The sequence below is a fragment of the Lactuca serriola genome, chromosome 6 (genome assembly GCF_051521515.1).
Source record: "Lactuca serriola cultivar US96UC23 chromosome 6, Lser_US96UC23_V15, whole genome shotgun sequence".
NCBI classification, from domain to species: Eukaryota; Viridiplantae; Streptophyta; class Magnoliopsida; order Asterales; family Asteraceae; genus Lactuca; species Lactuca serriola.
The window spans coordinates 135,878,702-135,901,372 of NC_136413.1; the positions used below are offsets into that span (position 1 = coordinate 135,878,702).

At 35.2% G+C, this 22,671-nt stretch overlaps 1 protein-coding gene across 1 annotated transcript; it reads left to right on the top strand.

Moving 5' to 3' along the window:
• Window positions 1–17,577: 17,577 nt before the first annotated feature.
• LOC145056907 (ER-based factor for assembly of V-ATPase) lies at window positions 17,578–18,935 on the top strand. The gene is made up of 4 exons (XM_079004632.1): window positions 17,578–17,977; window positions 18,166–18,304; window positions 18,456–18,541; window positions 18,631–18,935. The coding sequence occupies exons 1-4, from the start codon at window positions 17,687–17,689 to the stop codon at window positions 18,760–18,762; spliced, it is 648 nt and encodes a 215-aa protein (XP_078860758.1). The 5' UTR covers window positions 17,578–17,686; the 3' UTR covers window positions 18,763–18,935.
• Window positions 18,936–22,671: the final 3,736 nt, after the last annotated feature.

Here is a 22,671-nt window from a genome sequence, read left to right on the forward strand (position 1 = left end):
GTGCTTCTAACTTTACCAGCTGTCCCGTTGTGATTGTTTAGACTGAGAACTGATATGATAGAGTGTGGGGCCAAAGTTCCATGTCGAGAAAGCTTCAATTAAAGCGTACCTTGAGAGGGAAATTGAGTTAGTTTCCAAGAGATTTTACTGGTGGGTTGGAGTCACAAGACTCAGGGATGAGTAGAGATTGTGATTTATGGAGGATTGCGGTATGAGTTGAACAATGAGCCGATAGTTGAGATGTCACTTTCTGTGACCAGAGTTGCGCTATTTCCGTTTCCCGTGAGAAGTAGAAGAGATATTGAGCTTCCGATTTTCGATTTTGTAGGTAAACCTCATAGGGTAGCATATGGTTGCGACCTTTTCACCAGAGTATTTGGGCAGTATCTCTACTACGAGTTATTTCTTATACGATGAGAGAGTCATCAGTAGGGACTAAAATGGATGAGGACAAGGGTATACCTTTGTTGAGTATAGTAAAGTATAACCAGTAGCAGTTCCAGGTTCAAGGGGAACGTATCGGGGCGGTGGCCCTCGTGGGTTATATCGGACATCGAGTGTGGGAGTGAGGTCTCTTGTTTCCATGATAATTCTCATGATGGAACGATGGTTGAGGAGTCGAATATGAGGAGTGTGATAGTTCATTATTTTCAGACTGAGAGTCATGACTACTACGGGACAGTTGAGATGTCCAGTAGTGTGTCGATATGAGATTTTGGATGACTAGAGGCAGTCACGTTGGGAAGTTTCCAAGGATTTCATATGAGATTCGGGATATTTGGAGTCACTTGGTCTCTATCGGGAAGATCATCGAGTGTTACGTAGTACGTTCCAAGAGTCAAGTGCGATGTACCTGGTGAAACAGTTTGTGGAGTAGATTGTTTGTATGCCAATTGGTGATGGTTCGAACCCTGAGTGGGGGAGAACTGAGTATTTTATTGAGAGGATCAGAGATTTGTTCAAGTGTGGTTAGAGAACTGGTTATGGAGATCTTCGATACGGATTCATGAGACTTGGGTTATTGGTGGATGAGGCAAGGTGCGGAGCGAGATAATGCATGTTGTGTGTGTTCAGGAAAGGATGGTGTATCCACGGCGAGTGGCCGTTGGTCAGGGACCTTATAGTGGTTAGGAACATTTCGAGGTTGTAATGGTTGAGTTCGAGGCGGTTGGCTCGTTAAGGATAGTTTCGACGGTTGAGCATTTCTAGTTTGATGTATGGGTTGTTATATGCACTTTGGGAAGGGCAGAAGTTGATTGGCAACCAACTTTAGAGTCGGTGTGAGTATTCTTGCATGGGTTCTTGAGCAATAGAGGATGGGGTTTCAGATTTTCGTCAACGTGTTTTGATCCATTGACGATTCCTCCGTATTTCAAATTTAGAGTTGGAGTATTTCGAAATTACGAGTTGTGCGAGAGGAAGATCAATGGTCGAGGCAAGACATTGTGAGATTCTTAGAGGGTGTATTGCGGTATCCGAGTATGATGTCGTGAGTGAGAGATCAGTGGTTGAGGAAAGACATCGTGAGGTTCTATGATTGTGTACTGAGGTATCCGAGCATGATGCCCTAAAATTTTGGATTATTTTGAGACTTGAGTTGTGAGATGGCAAGTGGGGTACCAAGTGACTATGGTTCCAGTGGGAGCCCTTCAGCTATTTGTCATCAAACGGAATTATCCAAGAATATGAATAGCAGCGAGAGCAACTGTTTTGTCACTTCGGTTGTCGTCAGGAGTAGTGACGCTTAACCCGGGTGGGTGTGTGTACCTATCTATGTTGGACCGTGGAGTATTCGATATTGAACTCAGTGGGGTGATGACTCGAGGATGAGACTATGGGGTGATAAGAGAGTGAGTGGATCCGAGTGGGAGTAATCACTTGAGGCTATCAGGGAAAACCATGGGGTGAGCCCCTGGTGAGCGAGAGAGTATTGTGAAACCGCAGGGAGCCGTAGCTTTCACTGGCGAGCGAGAGAGTATTGTGAAACTGTGGGGATTTGTAGCTTTCACTGGCGAGTGAGAGAGTATTGTGAATCTGCGGGGAGTTGTAGCTTTCACTAGCCAGCAAGAGAGTATTATGAATCTGTGGGGAGCCGTAATGATCACTAGTCAGAGCATGATGCATAGGAATTCTTAGGCTTGGGTAGCCTTACCCATCGAGTCTTTGGGAACCAGGTGGCCGGACCAGGGGTGACATGGGGGGTCTCCGTGATGGTCGGGAACCGTTATATTCCGAGTTGGGGTGGGGTTATCACAATAGAAGGAATCAGAGAAGTGATGTACGCATGAATTCGTGAATCACTGGTCGTGAGTTGAGTATTAGATTAGAGATGAGTGGTACCATTTATGTTGTCAAAGCAGACTCTCGAGTTTGAGTTTGGCTCTAGTAGTGTATTGGGTAGACATGATGAGATTCCGGAGGTTCAGATGGATTTCATTTTGAGAGTTAATGATTTTTGTCTAATGTCTTAGACCTGAGTGGGTCAGTTCGTTGGTTTGGGAAGGACCACAAGACACATAGAACTAGTGAATGGTAGACGACAGACGTCGGAGGTGAGACGACTTTGGAAGGGGTTGTAGTGTTCGCTTGAGGTAAGGCGAACTTCGTGACTTGTGTGTCACATGATGGGCTAAGATAGCTATTGTGAGAAGGAATTTATAAGGCCGACTTGTTGGGTGTGCAATGAGTAGCCTTCGGAAGTTCAACTGTTGGGTCGGGAGTTGACCTGGTGCTCGGTGTCGGAAGGAACATTTGAGAGGAAGTTGGGGCTTATGATTATAGATGTCAGAGGATCGTTCCGAGCAGGCATGATCGCTTTCTTGGGTCTGAGGATAGAGTTTAGAGCTTCATTCTTTCAGATGAGTTCTAATAGTTGTTCAGGCAGAGGGTCCTTGGTGGGATGTGACCCTTCCGTTCCTTTTGAGATACGATTTGGATTGATTGGTATATCTGGTATGAGTGATCGGTAGCCAATTTTTGGCAACGAATTGTTTCCATCAGTCGCAACAAGAGAATCAGAGTTGGCAGTGTGTTCTCAGGGTCTGTTATTCGAAGAGCGATTAACATGATGATATCTTGCAAGGGCGGTCTAGCAGGGAGACAGACCACTAGAGTTTTCAAGTTCTGGAGAGTCAGAACAGGGACCGTAGCAACAGAGGGGTCCGTCTTTTTTGGGATTGGGAGTTCCTGTTTGGGTTTAGGTGTCTTTGGAGGGGGATTGTTCTAGGATATGAGATCCTTTCGGTCGTGCTTCACAAGTTATTGGGTTCGATCTATGTGTTGTTGAGGAGCGATTTCGAGGGCAAAATCAAATTAAGTGGGGGAGAATTGTAACATCCTGTTTTGGATCGTCTGTGATCTACAAATTCCTAGTTCACTTAAACTAATGCTCTGATACCAACTGTGACATCCCTAATTTTCTCGGCCAGAAAAGACTGATTTAGTTTATGCTTTTAAAATAAAATCAGAGTAATTTTCCAAAAAATGTTGCGAAATTTGTTCCCAAAACAAAATATAATAAAAAAATTTATCAAAACATTTCTTAAAGAAATATGTTTTAATTATATAACAAAACCTCGAGATGTCATATTCCGATACAGATCAAAAGCATAAACAGTACATTATAAGCCTTACAACAGTTATTTACAACTACAGGCCTATAATCAAAAGGTCTCTTGTTGTCTTCCAATTATGCTCGGGGTCCACTACATGTAATACAGAAAGCTGAGTGGGTCAGGCTTGGGAGCCTGGTAAGCATATAGAGTTTTCAACCCTTAAATAATAAATTTATTAGTTTTCATCAACCAACAATAAATTTATTAATTTCATGAAACAACAATAACCCTGATTACCCGTTCCCGTTATCCTCACTTTACGTCCCTAAACACCTTTCATAAGGGATCTAGCCTAAGGATTTTCATCGGGATGACAACATTGCTTTAGGGATTCCTCAGCAGTTTATGTCAAATAAGGCAACCATGTGGGGGATGGAGTATACCATCGAACACTAACTTCACAAACACCTACAGCTTGCGAGCCTGCTAGCGTTCCACTGGACTGTCTAGAAAGGTCCGTGGTCGTCATTTATACTCCACTAGATGACTGAAACAATAACAATATCGAGGCCTTTCATCATTTTAACAGACATCAACTATTTCATATACTCATGTTTTACCCAACATATTTGTAGATAAAAATATATATATATATATATATATATATATATATATATATATATATATATATATATATATATATATACAATTTAAATCTTGTCTAAAACATATATTCAACACTCATTTCAAATAAACAAACAATATAATTACACATAGCACATATTTTATAGAAAATACTTCATATTTATGTGTAAGATGAAAGTGACTATACACTCACTTGTTAAGACGATAATTGGGCAGAACCTCATCTCTTAAAATAATATTCTTCGATGAAACTGGGGTGTTTTCTCAAAAACCAGCCTTCACGTGGACAGAGTTTCGGCTCGAAAACTCTTTTTCTCGAGATCTTCGGGGCTTTGGAACTTGCTTCGGGTGCTAGGACGATACACTAGGCTTTGGGGGTATTTCTTGCAATTTAGAAGTGAGTATAAGGGTGAGAGATGTAAAGAAAGTAAACAAAAATCGGGCAGCCTTGAGTTCTATTTATATTGGTCCGAAGTTACTGACTACGCTGAGCGTAAGTCCTCGGTACGCCGGGCGTACAGCGAGGCGGTCCACTACGCGGGGCGTACCCCTCGTATGCAAGGCGTAAGGGTGGATCATCTCGGACGCATAGGTGCTATATTCACATGTCAACCATGCGATAGAGTAGGCTACGTGTCCCAACTCAGACCATGAACATGAGTACGCTGGGCGTATTCCCTTATGCTGAGCGTACTCTGAATTTCCAAACTTTTAAAACTCGTAACTTTCGCATACAAGCTCCGTTTTTGATGTTCTTTATATCCACACATAGGTGAGACCGTGCTCTACAACTTTCTTTTAGACTCAGTCGGCTAAGTTTGAATTAATTTTTAACATTATATTTTTAACACGTCAGGATAGGAGAAGTCCGTTAAAAATTCATAACTTTTTCATCCGATGTCCGTTTTCATTTGTCTTTTTATCGTTAAACTACTAACGACGAGATCTTCGATTCTCGTTTAGGTTGTTTTAGCTAAAATCACTCGATCTAAAATTCGAGTATCGGGCTGCATATTGTTATGCTGAAACTTAGAAAAATCATAACTTCCTCATACGAAGTCAGATTTGGGCGTTCTTTTTATGCACACTCTCGGTTTAACGAGCACTACGACTTTCATTTAGGTCGCTAAGGCTAAAAAGCACTTTATCGTAAATTCACTTTTTACGTCATACAGCATTGTGCCGGTTCTGTTGCGAAACTTTGAAAGGTCATAACTTCTTCGTTATAACTCGGATTTCGGTATTCTTTATATCTCCGGAATCCTTGTTTCAACCACTACGATATCCCTCATAGATATCGGGTTTATATAACGTTTATTTTCGATGCTTATTTTTATTATTAACTTATTAAATCATAATAATTAAGTAAATAAGCACATAATTCACATAATATTCACATAATTCCTCTTTATTATTTTAAAATGAGTTATAAAGGTTGACCTAGACTATTACATCATCATTTATGCTTTGACCCAGAAACACGGGCGTTACATAAGTGTTCTTGTGGTATCTTTGAAGTGAAGAAAGAGCATTAAGGAGGATGGAGTTGGAGTCCAAGCCTTGCATCTGAACTTTTTTGTGGTTGGAGCATCATTTGAAGGTATAAAGCTCAAAGCTTTCTCATCCTTTTTTATTTGAGCATATTATGGTCCATTTTAGGGTTTTGGTCCCAAATCTTGAAGCTTTATGAGTTTTTGAACTCCATAGCTTAATATATATATCCCATTGAGTGTTATTAATGGAGTGGATACATAAAAATGAGGTCTTGGTTGTTAAAAATGATGGGTTTTAAGCATTACATCAATCCTATGGTGCAGATGCAAACCCTAAAATTTTGGATCTAGTTTGTCTAGCTGTACATGCAATAATCATCCAAAACTCATAAACCCTAGATCTAGCATACTATAATCGAAATTAACATATGAATAGGGTTAGGAATATTGCCTTGATTGTTATGTAGCAATAACAATCACAAACCTTCTTGAACCTGACTTTTGAAAGCCTAATGCCCCAAGTGTTGCACCTCTAATGGAGTCACAAACACCACTAGCAATAAGGATGAACAAGAGAGAGAGAGAGAGAGAGGGAAGAGGCACAAAAACGTCCAAGATCTTCTAAGAAAGCTTAGCCACGTTTTTGGGAGCCTTAAGGGTCCTTATATAGGTAAGGCTTCTAGGGTTATCAACTTGGAAACTCTAATCCAGTTGCTTAGTCCTTCAGCAGCCCAAAGGATCCTTACAGAAGGCCCTTTGGACGATTTCTATATGGACTCTCATATAGAATTCGTCCATTGCTTCCTTATGGATCCTAAGCCCAAGATTGTAACTATCTTATAATTACAGTATCAGTCCCCTTTATTTAATTAATCTCTTTTGACCACAAAATTAATTCTTGATCAATATTAATTAAACAATATGATTTCTCTTTTAATATATTATTCACATAATATATTAATAAATCATAATTAATCCTCTTTCTCCTTAATTCATCCTATCAGTAGCTATGGTGAAAGCAACCCAGAAGGACCATGCTCATAATCGGGTCAAGTACATACCAAAATACTTATAGGATTAGACACCTAATCCAACAGTCTCCTACTTGGATAAGTCTAATAACTATTTTACAAATACGACTTCATAATCTGATTAATAATCGTAGCTTTCAAAAGCCGTTGTCAACTTTAATCTTATTAGTAACACGTCCTTTAGATAAGGGATCATATATTCCTCCATTCTAGATATCATATAGACATGAGACGTGGATTATAATCATTCTCTCAGTCTATGTGTTGTTTCCCGATATTCCGATTTATGATGATTGACAATAGACTACAATTGAACACATCAACTTAGTCCAGGCTTGGCCAAGCGCTTAGGATGTCATCATTAAATCATCGAGGGGACCACATATATCGCTTTTATCCAACTTTGGGTAAAAGGAACGGATAAACTTCGACTCAAATGCTTGCTTGTATTTATTCATCAAATCACACCCAACAATATGTTTTATAACACCAAGTTACTGGTGCATTTACACATGTCAATGTGCAACCGACTTGCAAACTACAACTCACATGTCTCCGTTTCAAGAATATAAGATATTATTGTGTCACTAATCACTCGTGATAAAATCCATGAAGTGATTCAAGTGAGTGTGGGTTTAATCCAATACTCAAATCTTATTTCAGGAGTACTCATGACCACTACAGCAGACTTTTGCTATGTCTAAATGCTTTAGACAATCTACAGTCTGATTCATGACAGTCTAGCTTTAGTACCTACTTCCAAATTACTTATCGACTGTGGATGGTTTGGATAATCTTATTATTCGGGAAGTCAAAACATGCAAAGCGAAACACAAGAATAATACTAATCCTATATGGCCCCAAAATTTTGAGTATAAATAAAACATCTTTATTTAATCACCACATTGATTACTCATTATTCAATGTATAATGTTTCGGATAATCAACTTATTACTTGAATTATAACAATAGTTGTCCCATGCTCCAAGCATGCACACTATGTTTACCTATGGTCCATACTTTGGAAATGGATCAATCGAACACATTTCCAATGATGCTCATTTCACAACTCCTAATCCTTGTCATAAGTGTAAGAATACCAAATTCTTGCCACTATTAAAATATGTTAGATTCTAACATTTTATGCAACGATCCTTTCGTAATGTCACAGCACCAAAGCTACCAAGACTTTGTCAATGATATTACAAAGTTCTCTATTAGAGATTGTTACAAGGAAATTCCATAGATATGAAGTCTCACATTCAAAGTACATTCCTTTGAACATCCTTCTTGCATAAAAAGTTTCTAATCTAGACATAGATTCTTGATATCCAACTCCCAATATGAAAACATTTCCATATTTTCCATATGACAACTCATTATTAATAGAATCATATAATCATAATAATGTCATTATGGTCCACTCATTACTATACTTTTAACTGCCCATAAGTAACCAATCCTTGGAAAACCTTAGATTGTCCTTGACAGTTGTTTAATTATTTTAGTCATATCCGATTCTGGTCCTTTTCCCTCTTAATGCCCTAGGCATTTGAAAATTTAGAACGGTCGAATATTACAACATATGCAATCGATCCTATACCAGAAGCGTGGGACACGATTCATGAAAAACGTGATACTTTACCAAAGTCTTGCTATAATATTGCCATATATAGAATTCTTTTAACTTGAACCTTTTCAACATAACATCCATATATGTCCATTGACTAAATTTGATTAAAATTTCTCGATCCAAACTCTTAGATTTTGAAATGAAGTATAATATTCTCTCCCTTAATTATAGCAAAACAACTTTTCAACCCCTGTAACTTTGCAAAGTGAAACTTTTGTTTTCTATAATTAATATTGCTAACTTGAAACAATTAAAATAATAATCATGCTCCCACTAACGTGATAATTATATCCATACCAACATAACATTTATGCTCCTACTAGCTTTGACATGTATTCAGAAAGCAGTTGAACTTTTAGAAACCAATACTTATTGACTTCCAAAGTTCATATTTCTAATACGATATGCTTTGATAAGACTTTATTTAAGCTTCTCAAACTCATATGCCTTTCCTTAGATAGCTCATATGTATGTCTAAACTAATTCAGAACTTATAGCAATAAGTCCTAAATGTTTAGACTAATTGCCAAATCTCACAATTCGAACTATGAAGAGGGATGTCGTAATCATAATCGAATCTGAGAACGCAAATATCACAATGACACTTAGATTTTATGGTGTATGTGCTCCTATTCATGTGAATTTGTCATAACCATAATCATAAGATAATGTTTGTGACAAATCCAAACTCTTAGGGACATAACTTGTTCATTCTTAATTTCTTGCCATCAAGGGTTCCACCACTACCTCCAAGTTATTTAGCAGCTCACCTATACTAGTCAATGCACTTTTATTAAACAAGGTGCTTGCCTTTATGCAGTCAATTGAGAACTCGTAGAACTCATATGCATAAGTAACTTTACTGGAATGGCATAGAAACAATATTGTGTCAACTAGTGATTAACAATAGGTTTACTCTTGATTAGTTCTTGAAACTTTTCAAGATCTTTAAGACTCCCACTGACCTCTTGACATATAAGATTCTTTTGTCAAGAAACATTTCTCGTGAAACAAATATTTAAGAGTTAGTGCGGTTTCTTATTAAGATAAACACCTCATACAATTGGTCCTAGTTGGTCTTTGTCTTATCACAACTTACCAATTTCAAATGTACAAGAGTAAGAAACTTTTATACTCCACATTTGATGAGTGTTCTTCAACCTTTTCTTAAGATTTTTCACTCAAGTCACAATCTTTGAGTATTACTTTAAGACTCGGTTTTGGAACGAAGTATGTCTCATCATTTTGATTTAACCGTTTCAACAATTCCCGATTCCTCTTCTTAGTCATACTTATGCACTAAGGTGTCCTTAGAGGATCAATTGTGATACGGTTTCATAAGCACTAAGATGATCATAAAACATGATACTTAAGTACTCTCCCTTCTTCTCAGATTGGAGAGACTTTTATCTTTTTGCCTAATTGATTCTTCTTATTCGTTATGCTATTCATTTGAACTTTTCCAATGATTTAAAATCACACTTAATCTTGTAAGCATAACCATGTTTACTAAACTTTTAGTTAATCATGACGAATAGTCTTATCGTTTGGTGGACTTGACCAGTGCACAACATTGTGTTCTATTCCTTTAGTCCTTTACTTGACTCACATACTTATGTGAACAAGGAATAAGTCTTAATTTCCCAAATACGAAGGTTCTCATTCATCACACAATACAAGTTGTATGATTCCAAATTTCTGTGCAATTGAAACTTGGGCGATGAAAATCTTTCTTTATTTGGTAAATTTCTGACACTACCACAAATAACATAACTAATAATCACATCTATTCCAACATTGCTAATAGCATAAACAAATAAACATCAATTTTCACAAAATGTCATTGCAAAGAATTATAAATAAGACAAAAAAAAAATAATTTATTTTATTTATAAAAAACGCGGAAAAACATGTCTTTACAACACAATTCAAATGAAAACTATGCTATTACATATTCCTAAGCAATCTATCATAACTCTCTAAGTAGCAGCTCAAAAATCCGATCATCGAACCATGCGATCGAAATCCATTTCTTCGCGATCAAACTTAGCTCACTTTTCCTTTAAGCTTCCTTTCTTTTCTTCGATCCTACAAAACATCAAAATGTAATCTTATCACATCATGTATTAAGAATCTACAAATAGGATCTTAATAGAGTTAGATAGTGGATTTTACCTGAAGCAGAGTCATACATCTTGACTCTCCCATCCTTGCGATCTCTCAGGTAAACATGGCAGCTTCGCATCCAATGCCCCTTATCTTGGCAGTAGAAACATATGGACTCTTCTGGAATGGCACACGGGACTATCTCAGACTCAACCTTTCTCTTGCATAGAGAAAACTTTTTTGTACTTCCAATGTTGTCATTGTCCATAGAAGTTTGGGACATTGATTTACCAGACAAATTTGCTTGACCAGTCCGCTAAATCATTGCTGATTCAGCAGAAATAAGCAAGTATGTAAGATCAATGAGGGTCCCGTCGTGGTCTATCGTATGGTACTCTCTAATGAACTCACTATATGAGTCAGGAAGTGATTGAAGAACCCAGTCAACAGCCAACTTCCTTGAGACATCGACACCCAACATCCTCAACCTGTCAATGTGTGACTTCATCTCTAAGACGTGTGCACACACAAACTTTCCATCTTCGTGTCTTTTTGCCAATAGGGCTTGAGTGACTTTGAAATTTTCAAGTCTTCGAATACGTGGGTTAGGGAGAATTATGGAGGAGGTGGAGGAAGTGAAACATGATTTCCATTTCCACAATCCAATCGTGGAACATCACCTTCATGTGGAAAACTTTTTTCAAAGGATTCGGGAAGATCATAGTTGATAGACTTTGACTTCTACAAAACGGGAGAAATTCAAGTTAGTTGAATGAGTCCTTAATAAAACACCCAAATGAGATATTAAGGCTAGGACCCAACACAATAATCTACAACTCTGAAGAGGGATGTCGTAATCCAGTTGCAGAACATTTGAAGGTAGGTAAATGACGATTTACCAATTTCCACCATGAAAAAAAAAATTAGGTTTTAAATTTTTTGAAACTCCTAGATCTTTTTGAGATTCATTGAACTTTTCAATGGCATGTTTAATCTCGATTATGCCCTTTAAGTTTGTGACTGGGATGTCGAGGATCACAGCCAATGTGTGGATAACCATGCAAATTAGTTTGGTACTCTCGATGTTGACCACACCCAATTAATGTGTCGGTTAACCACACACGCTCCATTGATCAATGATAATCTTACGAGAAACTCATTGGTCCCATATTAGTGTGCCAGTTAACCACACACACTCCACTAATGACCAACAAGGTGTAATGTGTAATTTCATGGATTAACACCAATTCCACATTTTTCCTAAAGTAACTAAGATTTGGGAATTTATAAAAGTGTTTAGTTACTTCGCATTTCATTATACTTATAATGGAAGGTTGTTTCCTATCCTACCAGTTCGACTAACGACCCTCCACTAGTTAAGAGTGCGATGGGTAAGAGTGGATACTCATTCAATCGCTATTTTATAGGAAATTTCCTTAAACATCCTTTAGAGACTAGCTTCGTGAATGAGGCCTACTAACGGTAAGACTGACTCTTTACTTATACATATATAATATATTAGACTTTTAATTTTATATAGTATAAGGGTGTAGTACTAGGTGGTTTAATCTAGTAAATTATAGTTTTAATTTAATTAAACTTAAACCATATCATTATGGATTTATTAACTCTCTTTTAATTATACACTTAATTAATTTAATAAAGCCATAAGGGTGTAATTTGAACTTTTTCAAAATACTAGGGTTTTAGAATTAAATATTTCAAAATTAAAAACTTTTAATCAAATTTTAAATTCCAAAACTTGAGGGCAAATATTGAAACTTTTCAAAATATCTTTTAAATCAAATTTGAAAAAAAATTAAATAACATATAATTAATAATTATCACATAATTTGACCTAATCTATTTTTCCTACAAGATAATTCAAATCAAAATACAAATAATTAATCTTTATCTTATAAAAGAAGTAATTATCTTAAATTGACAATTATCCATTAATTTGATTAGGATACCAATTACCATAATACAAAAATCTGATTTTAATTTGGAAAAAAAAATATGGTAATTATCCAAATCAAAATAGGGAAAAAATTTCGAGATTTGCTGTCAGAACTGAGCTCACGTCGTGAGCTTGGTCAGAACCCAAAAAATGAAATTTTTTCAGCTTTGAATGATCAAACATAGCATCAAATACATTAGATAAACAGCCTAGACTCTGATACCACTGATGAGTTTTAAGCATTACATCAATCCTATGGTGCACATGCAACCCTAAAGCTTTGGATCTAGTTTGTCTAGTTGTACATGCAATAATCATCCAAAACTCATAAACCCTAGATCTAGCATACTATAATAGAAATTAACATATGAATAGGGTTAGGAATATTTCCTTGATTATTATGTAGCAATAACAATCACAAACCTTCTTGAACCGGACTTCTAAAAGCCTAGTGCCCCAAGTGTTGCACCTCTAATGGAGTCACAAACACCACTAGCAATAAGGATGAACAAGAGAGAGGAAGGGAAGAGGCACAAAAACGTCCAAGATCTTCTAAGAAAGCTTAGCCACATTTTTGGGAGCCTTAAGGGTCCTTATATAGTTGAGGTTTCTAGGGTTATCAACTTGGAAACCCTAATCTAGTTGCTTAGTCCTTAAGCAACCCAAAGGATCCTTCTAGAAGGCCCTTTGGACGATTTCTATATTGACTCTCATATAGAATTCGTCCATTGCTTCCTTATGGATCCTAAGCCTAATATTGTAACTATCTTATAATTACAGTACCAGTCCCCTTTATTTAATTAATCTCTTTTGACCATAAAATTAATTCTAAATTAATTCTTGATCAATATTAATTAAGCAATATGATCTCTCTTTTAATATATTATTCACATAATATATTAATAAAGCATAATTAATCCTCTTTCTCCTTAATTCATCCTATCAGTTGCAATGGTGAAGACAACCCGAAAGGACCATGCTCATAATCGGGTCAAGTACATACCAAAATAGTTATGAGCTTAGACACCTGATCCAACAAAAAACACCCCATGCATGAGATATGAGCATTTTGGGAGTAAAGAGTGAGAGTTTTTGTGTTTGGGACTTCCTCAGCCATGCAAAGGCTTAAAGTCACAAACTTTATGGAGTATGAGCCTTTAGGAGGTCCAGATCTGAGAGTAGAGTTATGGTCTTAACGGATTAAGACCAAGAGAGTGGGAAGAGCAAGTCTGGGATGTACGCCCCGCGTAATCCTAGTACGTCCCACGTACTAATTAAATGTCCCCGATCAGGATTTATGTGGACGCCTGTATACACTGAGCGTACCAAGGGAGGTACGCCCCACGTAATCTAGCTATGGGATTTTTGGGCGAAATCTCATATTGGGCCTGGATTTTGGGCTTGTTGTACTAGAGATTTTGATCAGAGAAATAATGTGTATGTTTTGGGCCTTGTGTTGGTCTTGCCATTGGGACTTAAGTTTAGGAGTTGGGCCTTGGGAGAGCCTATTTAGTATTGGGCTTTGGTGGGCCCAATGAGCTCAAGTAAATTGTGGGTCAAGTAGTGAGTTATCTTTAGACCTAATGAGTGAGGTTTGGTCTTAGATCTTAATTGGGTAATTGTGGGTTTTGGTTCAGTTTTAGAGGTCGGTGTGCAGCAACAGCATCTATAGGAGTTGTTCATCATCCGAGGTGAATCTTCTCACTATACTTACCTTTAGTGGTAATCTATGTGTGACCAGAGGGTCTTATGTGCTTATATTGAGTATTGTGATATCCTACATTATGTCTTTGTGATTTATGTTGTGTATTATACTGAGTTTACTAAGTTAGGACCGGTGGGTCCATGCGAGCTATGGGACCGGAGGGTCCCATTGAGACACATTGACCGGAGGGTCTTATTCAAGCATAGGCATGAGAGGCTAATGAGATATATGTGGTATTTTGGAGAACTCACTAAGCTTCGTGCTTACCGTGTTATGTGTTTCAGGTACTTCTCATGATCACGGGAAGGCGCCAGCTTGATTGTACACACGAGACTGAGTTATATTTTGTGGATCCTGGATTTTGTTATTATAGACATGTGTTTGATAAATTGAGATTTTGGAGATTTTGTGATTTATGTTAATGAGATTAATGTGATTTCTAAATGAAAATTTTGTTTGAAAATTTACAGTGTTACATGGTTAGACATTCCTAATGTAGATGAGGATCATTTTCTTCTACATTACGTCTTTTGCCACGAAGTTGTCTCCGGCCCCCGAAGCCGAGTAAAGGAAATGGTTTTTGAGAGTGGGGTTACGATCTGTCTTTCAGGAAGAAAGAATTTTGTCACATCATCGACATCCGGTTTGGTGACTATTTTCTTGCTTCTACATTCGACAGATGTGTTTCAACATTCACTTAATGAGTTATCGGACAATGATGCAATCCATGTATGTCTTCTATACTTGTTAGAGAAGGGTTTCAATGGACGGTTGGCTAAACAGCCTGTTACAGAACAGTATTTCTCTTTGCTATCCAACGTTGATGAATTCAAAAGGTATAATGTCATCTATTTTCTAATCACTAATTAATTAAATTACCTATCGTTACTAATATTTTTTAGAAATTTAATTGTTAACTAATTTTTTATGTGGCAAATATCCATGGGGGAGGATAATTTGGGATCAATTGTACAAACAGCTATATACTATATTCAATAAGGTTGACAAACTTATACATCTAGAAGAACCGAAAGAGAACTCACCTCAAAAATTGACCTACACCCTACATGGTTTTTTATACGCTTTTAAGGTAAGTATATGATGAAAATTTTATTATTTATTTTTGTTTTCTAACATTCTAATTTATTTATTGTTTGCTAACATTTAGATATGGATACTTGAGGCTTTTCCGGTGAACAGTTTGTTTGGTACCCGACAACAGAATGTGATCCCTCAGGCTGTTGCATGGTCAAAACTAAGGGCGTTACAAAAGACTCACTGCAACCAATTTTTACAAATCGATGACGTATGGTTACTTTATTATTTAAATATTTATTTATTTTATAATTTATGTTTATTTATAATTTCATAATTTTGTTAGCAGAGTAATAGACTTGTACAGAAGTTGGAGCCGATGCAAGATAAGATGCATGCTGAATGGTGGATTGTTAGCTCGACATGGATTGATCGCCCTGATTTTCCCGAAATTGAAGTTCATAGGGCACCTTCCCTAACATCATCACCCAAAAACTCCCCTACCGATGAGCCTCGAGAAAAGAAGGCATGGATATATGATCCATCTCACCCGCCAACACCACCACCATCGGTCGTTGACTCATTAGCTGACAATGATCGAATTATTAGTGACTTGCAGAACGAGGTCGGTCAATTGAAAAATGAGGTATGTGAATGTTGCGAGCGGTTGCGGTCTCAGGGGGAGAATTTAGTAGAGCATGAGGCTACTTTAGCCATGGTTCTAGAACTTATCAATAAGACTCCCGAAGAAAATGTTGGTACCTCGAAGTGGATAGAGGTACATTTTGAATTATTTCATCGTTTATGGTCGTTATGTTTTTGCATCGTTTACAAGTATACATTATTGAACTGTATAGGGATACTACAATGACAATGAGTTATGTGAGCATGATTATGTCTTCCGCAGCCCCGAACAGCCGCTGAATGACGGCCATGAGCAGCCGTCTCCGGTTATTCACTCGTCGGATGTAAAATAGATTTCGCGTGATGAATACAGAACATTGTCGCCAACACCTCTTAGGCGTTCTAAGCGCCAAAAAAGTTATGTCTATATGGTATAAGTCGTCATGGATACAAACGAAGAGGAAATGTGTTACATGACATCAACCAGCACCGTTGGACAATCTCTTAGATCCTACCTTACACACTGTTTATAATGAACGGGATGGCTCGCTGATGTTTGGTCATAATTATTTGACCGGTTTTGCTACGCTTTAGTTTTGGACATGGTTATATGTGGATAATCATGGAGGATGGTTGTCATGTGATGTAAGTAATATAATTATTTGCTTATTAGATAATACTCTTCTAATAACAATACTTACTTTGCTTCAAAAAAATTAACTGTCAGCACATCATGATGTGGATCTCATTGCTGGTAGAGCATAAAGAGGATGATGCTTGGTGGACGGTTGTGTCGTCAGCTGTCAACACTGATACATTTGACTGGAGTGACCTGGTTGACGGATCCGTTTACCATGCTTGGGCAGAGTGTGATACGATATAATTTTGTTTGGACCTGAGTATTTATATACTAATTAATTATTTCTAACCTTTTTTTTATAGCTTTACATCCCAATTAATATAATACATGCTCATTGGTTTTTAGGTGCTTTGGATTTGAAGACATTTCAAATGACTATATACGATAGTCTTTGGAAGGGCAGCTGCTGTTCGGAAAATAAGGATTGGTTTATAGGAATGAGAGCTTGCATCCACAAATTGCTAGTGGGGGTCAGCTACTGGGGTACCGAACCAACTAATTTAGTCTCACTTGAGAGCTTCAAGATGATCCTTGAAAAGGCCCCAAACGTACCACAACAGATTGGCAACAAAGGAGATTGTGGGGTATTTTTGTGTTGGTTCCTGGAGGTGTTGATCACCGGGAAATCGATTTCTATAGAGGGTAAAACCACCGGTCCATGGGCTGTGGGTTATAGAAAATGATTATCGGAAATATTTTGGGGTATAAGGACAAAGATAATTTGAACATCGTATTTGTAACATGACCTACACATACATCCTTTAATTAGTTCATGTATTTATTAGTTGTTTGTTCATTTTAATTGCATTTTATATTTTATAAAACCTAAAGTTATAAATTTTATAAAAGCAAAACTTACACGCAAAAAAAAAAATCAAATGTATTCCGGAACCATTGTCTAGAATCGTACACTCTGGAATTCCGGAGATATCTTCGGAAGAATGTGTTCCGAAGAATGTGGTTACTTTACCAAAAAAAATGATATTTTTGTCAAAAAATCGCTTATAAAGATTAGATTACTCAATTTTTGTACATTTAAATTTGAAGATCAACCTAATCTACAATAAAAGATGGACATAAAGACCTTTTTAACAAAACATATGATCAAAGGACTGAAACTCCATTTTCTCTAAACAAGGGACCGAATTTGCAGTTTACTCATTGATACCCAATGCTCTCGGCCACTTCCCAACAAAACGCTACCAGACTATCGTTGAAAGAGTAAAAGGCTGCCGTCGCCGATCTCAATCCCACGTTCCGATGAACAACCGCGATGCTTCCACAGAGGCAACCACCGCCACTGCTACTCCTGGACTGATCATCTCCAAAACAGAAACCCTTCAATCATTTCTTTCCACATCAATCAACAACCCTCACCTCTCCCCAGACCTCCGTCAAATCGCATCATCCCTATCTCTCCGACCCTCTTCCGTGCCCTACAAATCCCTCCGATCCATTTGGCTCGCCTCCGATCCATCAACTCGACCTGCTCTATCCGCCGTCGTAACTGGTTCGCACTTCATCCTCAACAGCCCTCAACCTCGCGAAAAGGTAATTAATCGTCGTTATCTCTTGCATATATGAAGTTCCAATTGATCAATACTGAAATCAAAACCTGTATAAACTAAATTATTATGTCTTCTGGTTTCAAATATTAGCTTCCGATCACTTTGATTTTAATGTGTTTTGCAATTGATTTCAAATGTTCAATAAACCCTAAGATTTACATCTGTGATCAGAGCGAGGAACTGAAAGCGAGGCTCAGGAAATACGAAGAGGCGGCAGAGAGGAAAGCATATAAAGAGCTAGTGAAGGATATTACTCCAAGAAGAGATGAAAGTGAACCCTTTTCGTCATACAAGGATCAACTAGGATTCGGTGAGTTCTTGTAGCTACCCTTTAGTTGATTTGATCACAGAAAGCAGTGCATTTGTCCTTTGATCTTACTCTTTCTCTTCCGCCATTAAAGAAAGTTGCTTGATCTTGGCAAAACTTGCTTCTAACATGAATCTTGAACCTTTTTTTTTAGGTTTACATGTGGCGCTTACGATGTTTACAGGGTATTTAGTTGGATATTATACATTTAGAGCATTGTTTGGGCATAGTCCTGTAATGGTAAAGAACTTAATTCATTCAGCAACTTTTTAAGCGTATTCAAACACCCAATTGGAGTTAAATTGATCATACTTTTGTTGATTTTGCAGCATGCTGCTGGAGGGATACTTGGATTTGTGGTGGGGATGCTTGTAGAAACAGTTCTTTTTATGATAAGAACTACCAGCCAAGATCGTATGAAGACCACATTTACAGCTTCTAAATTAAAGAAGAATCAATAGATTTTTGTGTGTAAATCTTTATAAATTATTGTGTTTTTGCAAATTTTGGGTAGAAGAAATATTTGTTGTTGTTTACATGAATGCCTATTTCTTTGATTTGGATGGTTGTATTAGGAATGTAAATGGATATTGGAATAATAATTTAGTTTTGAAAAAACTATTTACCATGAACATTATTTATTTTTTAAAAGAAAAAAACACTAATAAAAGTGTTTTTTTGTACATTGGAGTTTTAAACAAGTTTTGTTGTGTTATTTATATTATTATAATTTGGTTATCATAGGTTTAACCGGTTTGAATGTTGATAGGACAATGTACATGTAATCACTAAACTTCAATCTTCACATTAGAATTTTAAAAAAGAAAAGAAAATTATTTTGTTACATGTAATCACTAAACTTCTATCTTCATATTAGAATTTTAAAAAAGAAAAGAAAAACTATTTTGTTGTGTTTTTGTACCATTTTGGTGGTTTTTAAACTCTAATTATTAAAATTTATTGTCAGTTTTAAATAAATAGTTATTATTATTAATAAAAATTTCATACCTTTTTGAATACTTAGAGTCCGTAAATAAATAAATAAATATTTATTCTTTATAGGAAAAAAACCCATGGAAGGAACTAAATTGAAAATCATTAATTTGAATAATTATTTTGTCCACATTAAGACAATCTCTAACCTATTTTTATTTTTCCTTCTAAAAATTGAGTAAAAAATAAGGCAAATAGTGTTTGATCTTCAACCCTACTTCATTTTTATCCCATTTTTACCCCTAAAAAGTATATTCTTAATATATTCCATTACTCCAACTTATATAGATTGTCAAACACACCCCTCTACTAATTTAGTTTTAACAAATATATAATCTATATATTTTTCATTAGATTAATATTAAATACAAAAAATTATTTATAATAAACTTATAAATACATATTATACATGCATTTATAAAAATATTACACATACATACTTTTAAATAAATATTAAATAAATAAATAATAGTATTGTCACTTGTTGGTTTTTATTAGATTATTATTGTAATATATAGGTTAACTATATGTTTAATAGCATATGTTATCATGTTTGTAATATATATTTTAATTATAAGTTTTTGTAAAATACGTTATCGTTTTTAAAACGTCAATATGTATTTAAATTTTTATATAAATTTGATGAACAAAAAACAAACTTTATATTTATAATTAATTAATATAATTTAATATATAACAAAATATTATAAGTATTAAATACTATATTTAAATTATAATTAGTAGATAAAAATAAACTAAAAATGTATAAATATATAACAGAGGGACTAAAATCGACAACGTAAAGTTCATCTCCATTCTAGGAGAAATGAATACTATAACACCATATTTGGTGTAATACTATTCATATCCCCCAAAATGGGGGAGGGTTGGAGAAGAATGCGTGAAGAAATGGGGAAAATGGAGAATGAGAGCATCTCCAACCCACCCCCAAACTTCATTTCTTCAACCTACTAATTAAAAATGTATAAATATAAGTTTAATTAGTAGAGGGGTGTATTTGACAATATATATATATATATATATATATATATATATATATATATATATATATATATATATATATATATATATATATATATATATATATAAGTTATAAAAATGGAATATTCTAGGAATATATTTTTTGGGGTAAAAAATGGGGTAGAAAATAAAGTAGGGTTGTAGATGAAACACTATTTACTCCATTTATGGGGGAAAATGGAGATGAGTTGGAGATGGTCTAAGGCTAATCGGAGTGGAAGCTTTTCCATGCGTGAGAATCTGATGTGGCACAACAAAAGACACGAGGCCGGTGCTCTGGTTGTGGTGTGAGTCCGAAGACGGGGTGAGACGACCAATCGGAGAAGAGTTTGACAACGGTCCATTTGACCCGCAAAAATCCTACAATTAAAAAAAAAGCAATTTAAAACCTATCAACTACAATTATAAATACCCAATATTTTACTAACATTTTACACTAAAAAAAAACTCTTCTCATATATTTTTTTACCTTCACTTATGGATCTAAATCAAAATACTCCATCTACCCCAAACACTCCAAATGATTCATTAACAAATCTTAGTTACATGCAATTTATAACATTTTCAATCCAACAACAATCTCTATTAACCAGTCGTTCATACCACCCATATTACTACCAACAACAAAAACCACCACAATTCAATCAATCCTAATTTCAAGAATTTGAACAACCTTCTCCACAAGTTCAACCCCAAGCTTCTCAATGTCAACAATTTCACGCACAACCTTCACAACCATCTCAAGTTCCATTATCTCAATCCCAACATATAAACATTGACAATGACAACAACGACGAACGGGTTGAAGAAACACAACCAAATCATAGAAAGCAAAAAAAATCAAAAGATCCAAAACAATCGTTGATGACTTAGTTGTGACCACTCTCCACAGCCACTCTCGATAACCTTAAAGTTTAATTTTATTATTTTATTGATTGATATGTCGATTAGACATTTCATATTTTAATACTGTATATTTGTTACAGTTTTTGGTGTATTATGTAGATTTTCATGGGTTTTCTATTTGATGTTTTAAACCACGTTTTAAACATAAGTGATAGGGTTATGAGACTTTTCAATCGGAAGGGTCAACAATCAGCATATGAATATGTGCATTTATCCACTAAAGCTATGGTGTAATCTAATTGGCCCAATATGGGTAAGGCGCACATTCAAGATTTGAAGGTGAAATTCATATACTTTTCTTGATTTACAATTGCTACACAAAATTATAACTTTTACCAAATCATACAAATAAATAAATAAATAAGAGAGAGAGCCGCAACGAGATGCGACTTTTGTATTTAATATTATTTTGTCATATATCATTTTAATATAACCCCTTATTAATATTTATTAATATTATATTATATAAGATAAATCATTACAATTACTACACAAAATTATAACTTTTACCAAATCATACAAATAAATAAATAAGAGAGAGAGCTGCAACGAGATGCGACTTTTGTATTTAATATTATTTTGTCATATACCATTCTAATATAATCCCTTATTAATATTATATAACACATGTCACAGAGATATATAAGATAAATCATTATCATAATTAATAATGTTAAGGTTTTAAATAATACATTTTAAACTTTTTATACAAACATTTACTTTTTATAATTATATGTTAAATTTAAAATTATAACTAACTTTAAAATTTGGTATATCTCTTATGTAATAATTTATTTGAAATAACTGATTAATAATTATGAATTTTTACTATGAAAATTTAATTAGTTTTGTAACAATGGTTCTCACGGGTTATAAACTAGTTGTTAATATATTTACTTTAAATTTATATGCATAATAATCCAAATCTGGACAATTTTACTGCATATATTTACAAGTTGTTTATATGTTGATATATGTATATATGCAATATGTGCAAATGTTCATGTGTATGTGTGTATATGTATATCAACATACTAGTATATAACCCGTGTGAACCACGGTGACAAAATTAATTAAACTTTCATAGTGAAAACTCAAAATTATTATTCAGTTATTTTAAATAAATTATTAATTAAAAGGAATTTTTTTAGTTATATAAAGTTATAATCGTTAATTTGAATAAATATGTGAAATTATATCAACTTATAATTTTTATTAATTTTATTTTAATTTTTATTCTAATGTTATTAATTTAATTTAATTAGAGTGAGAAATTTAAAATTTGAAATTGAGAATCAATAGGTTGACAAGTGACATGTATTAATTAGGAGGTTTAATAGGATGCCACTTGGCAAAAAAAGAATAAAATATGTATTAATTAAGAGGCCTAATAGGATAACACATGTCAAAAGGAGATTAAAACTATTCTT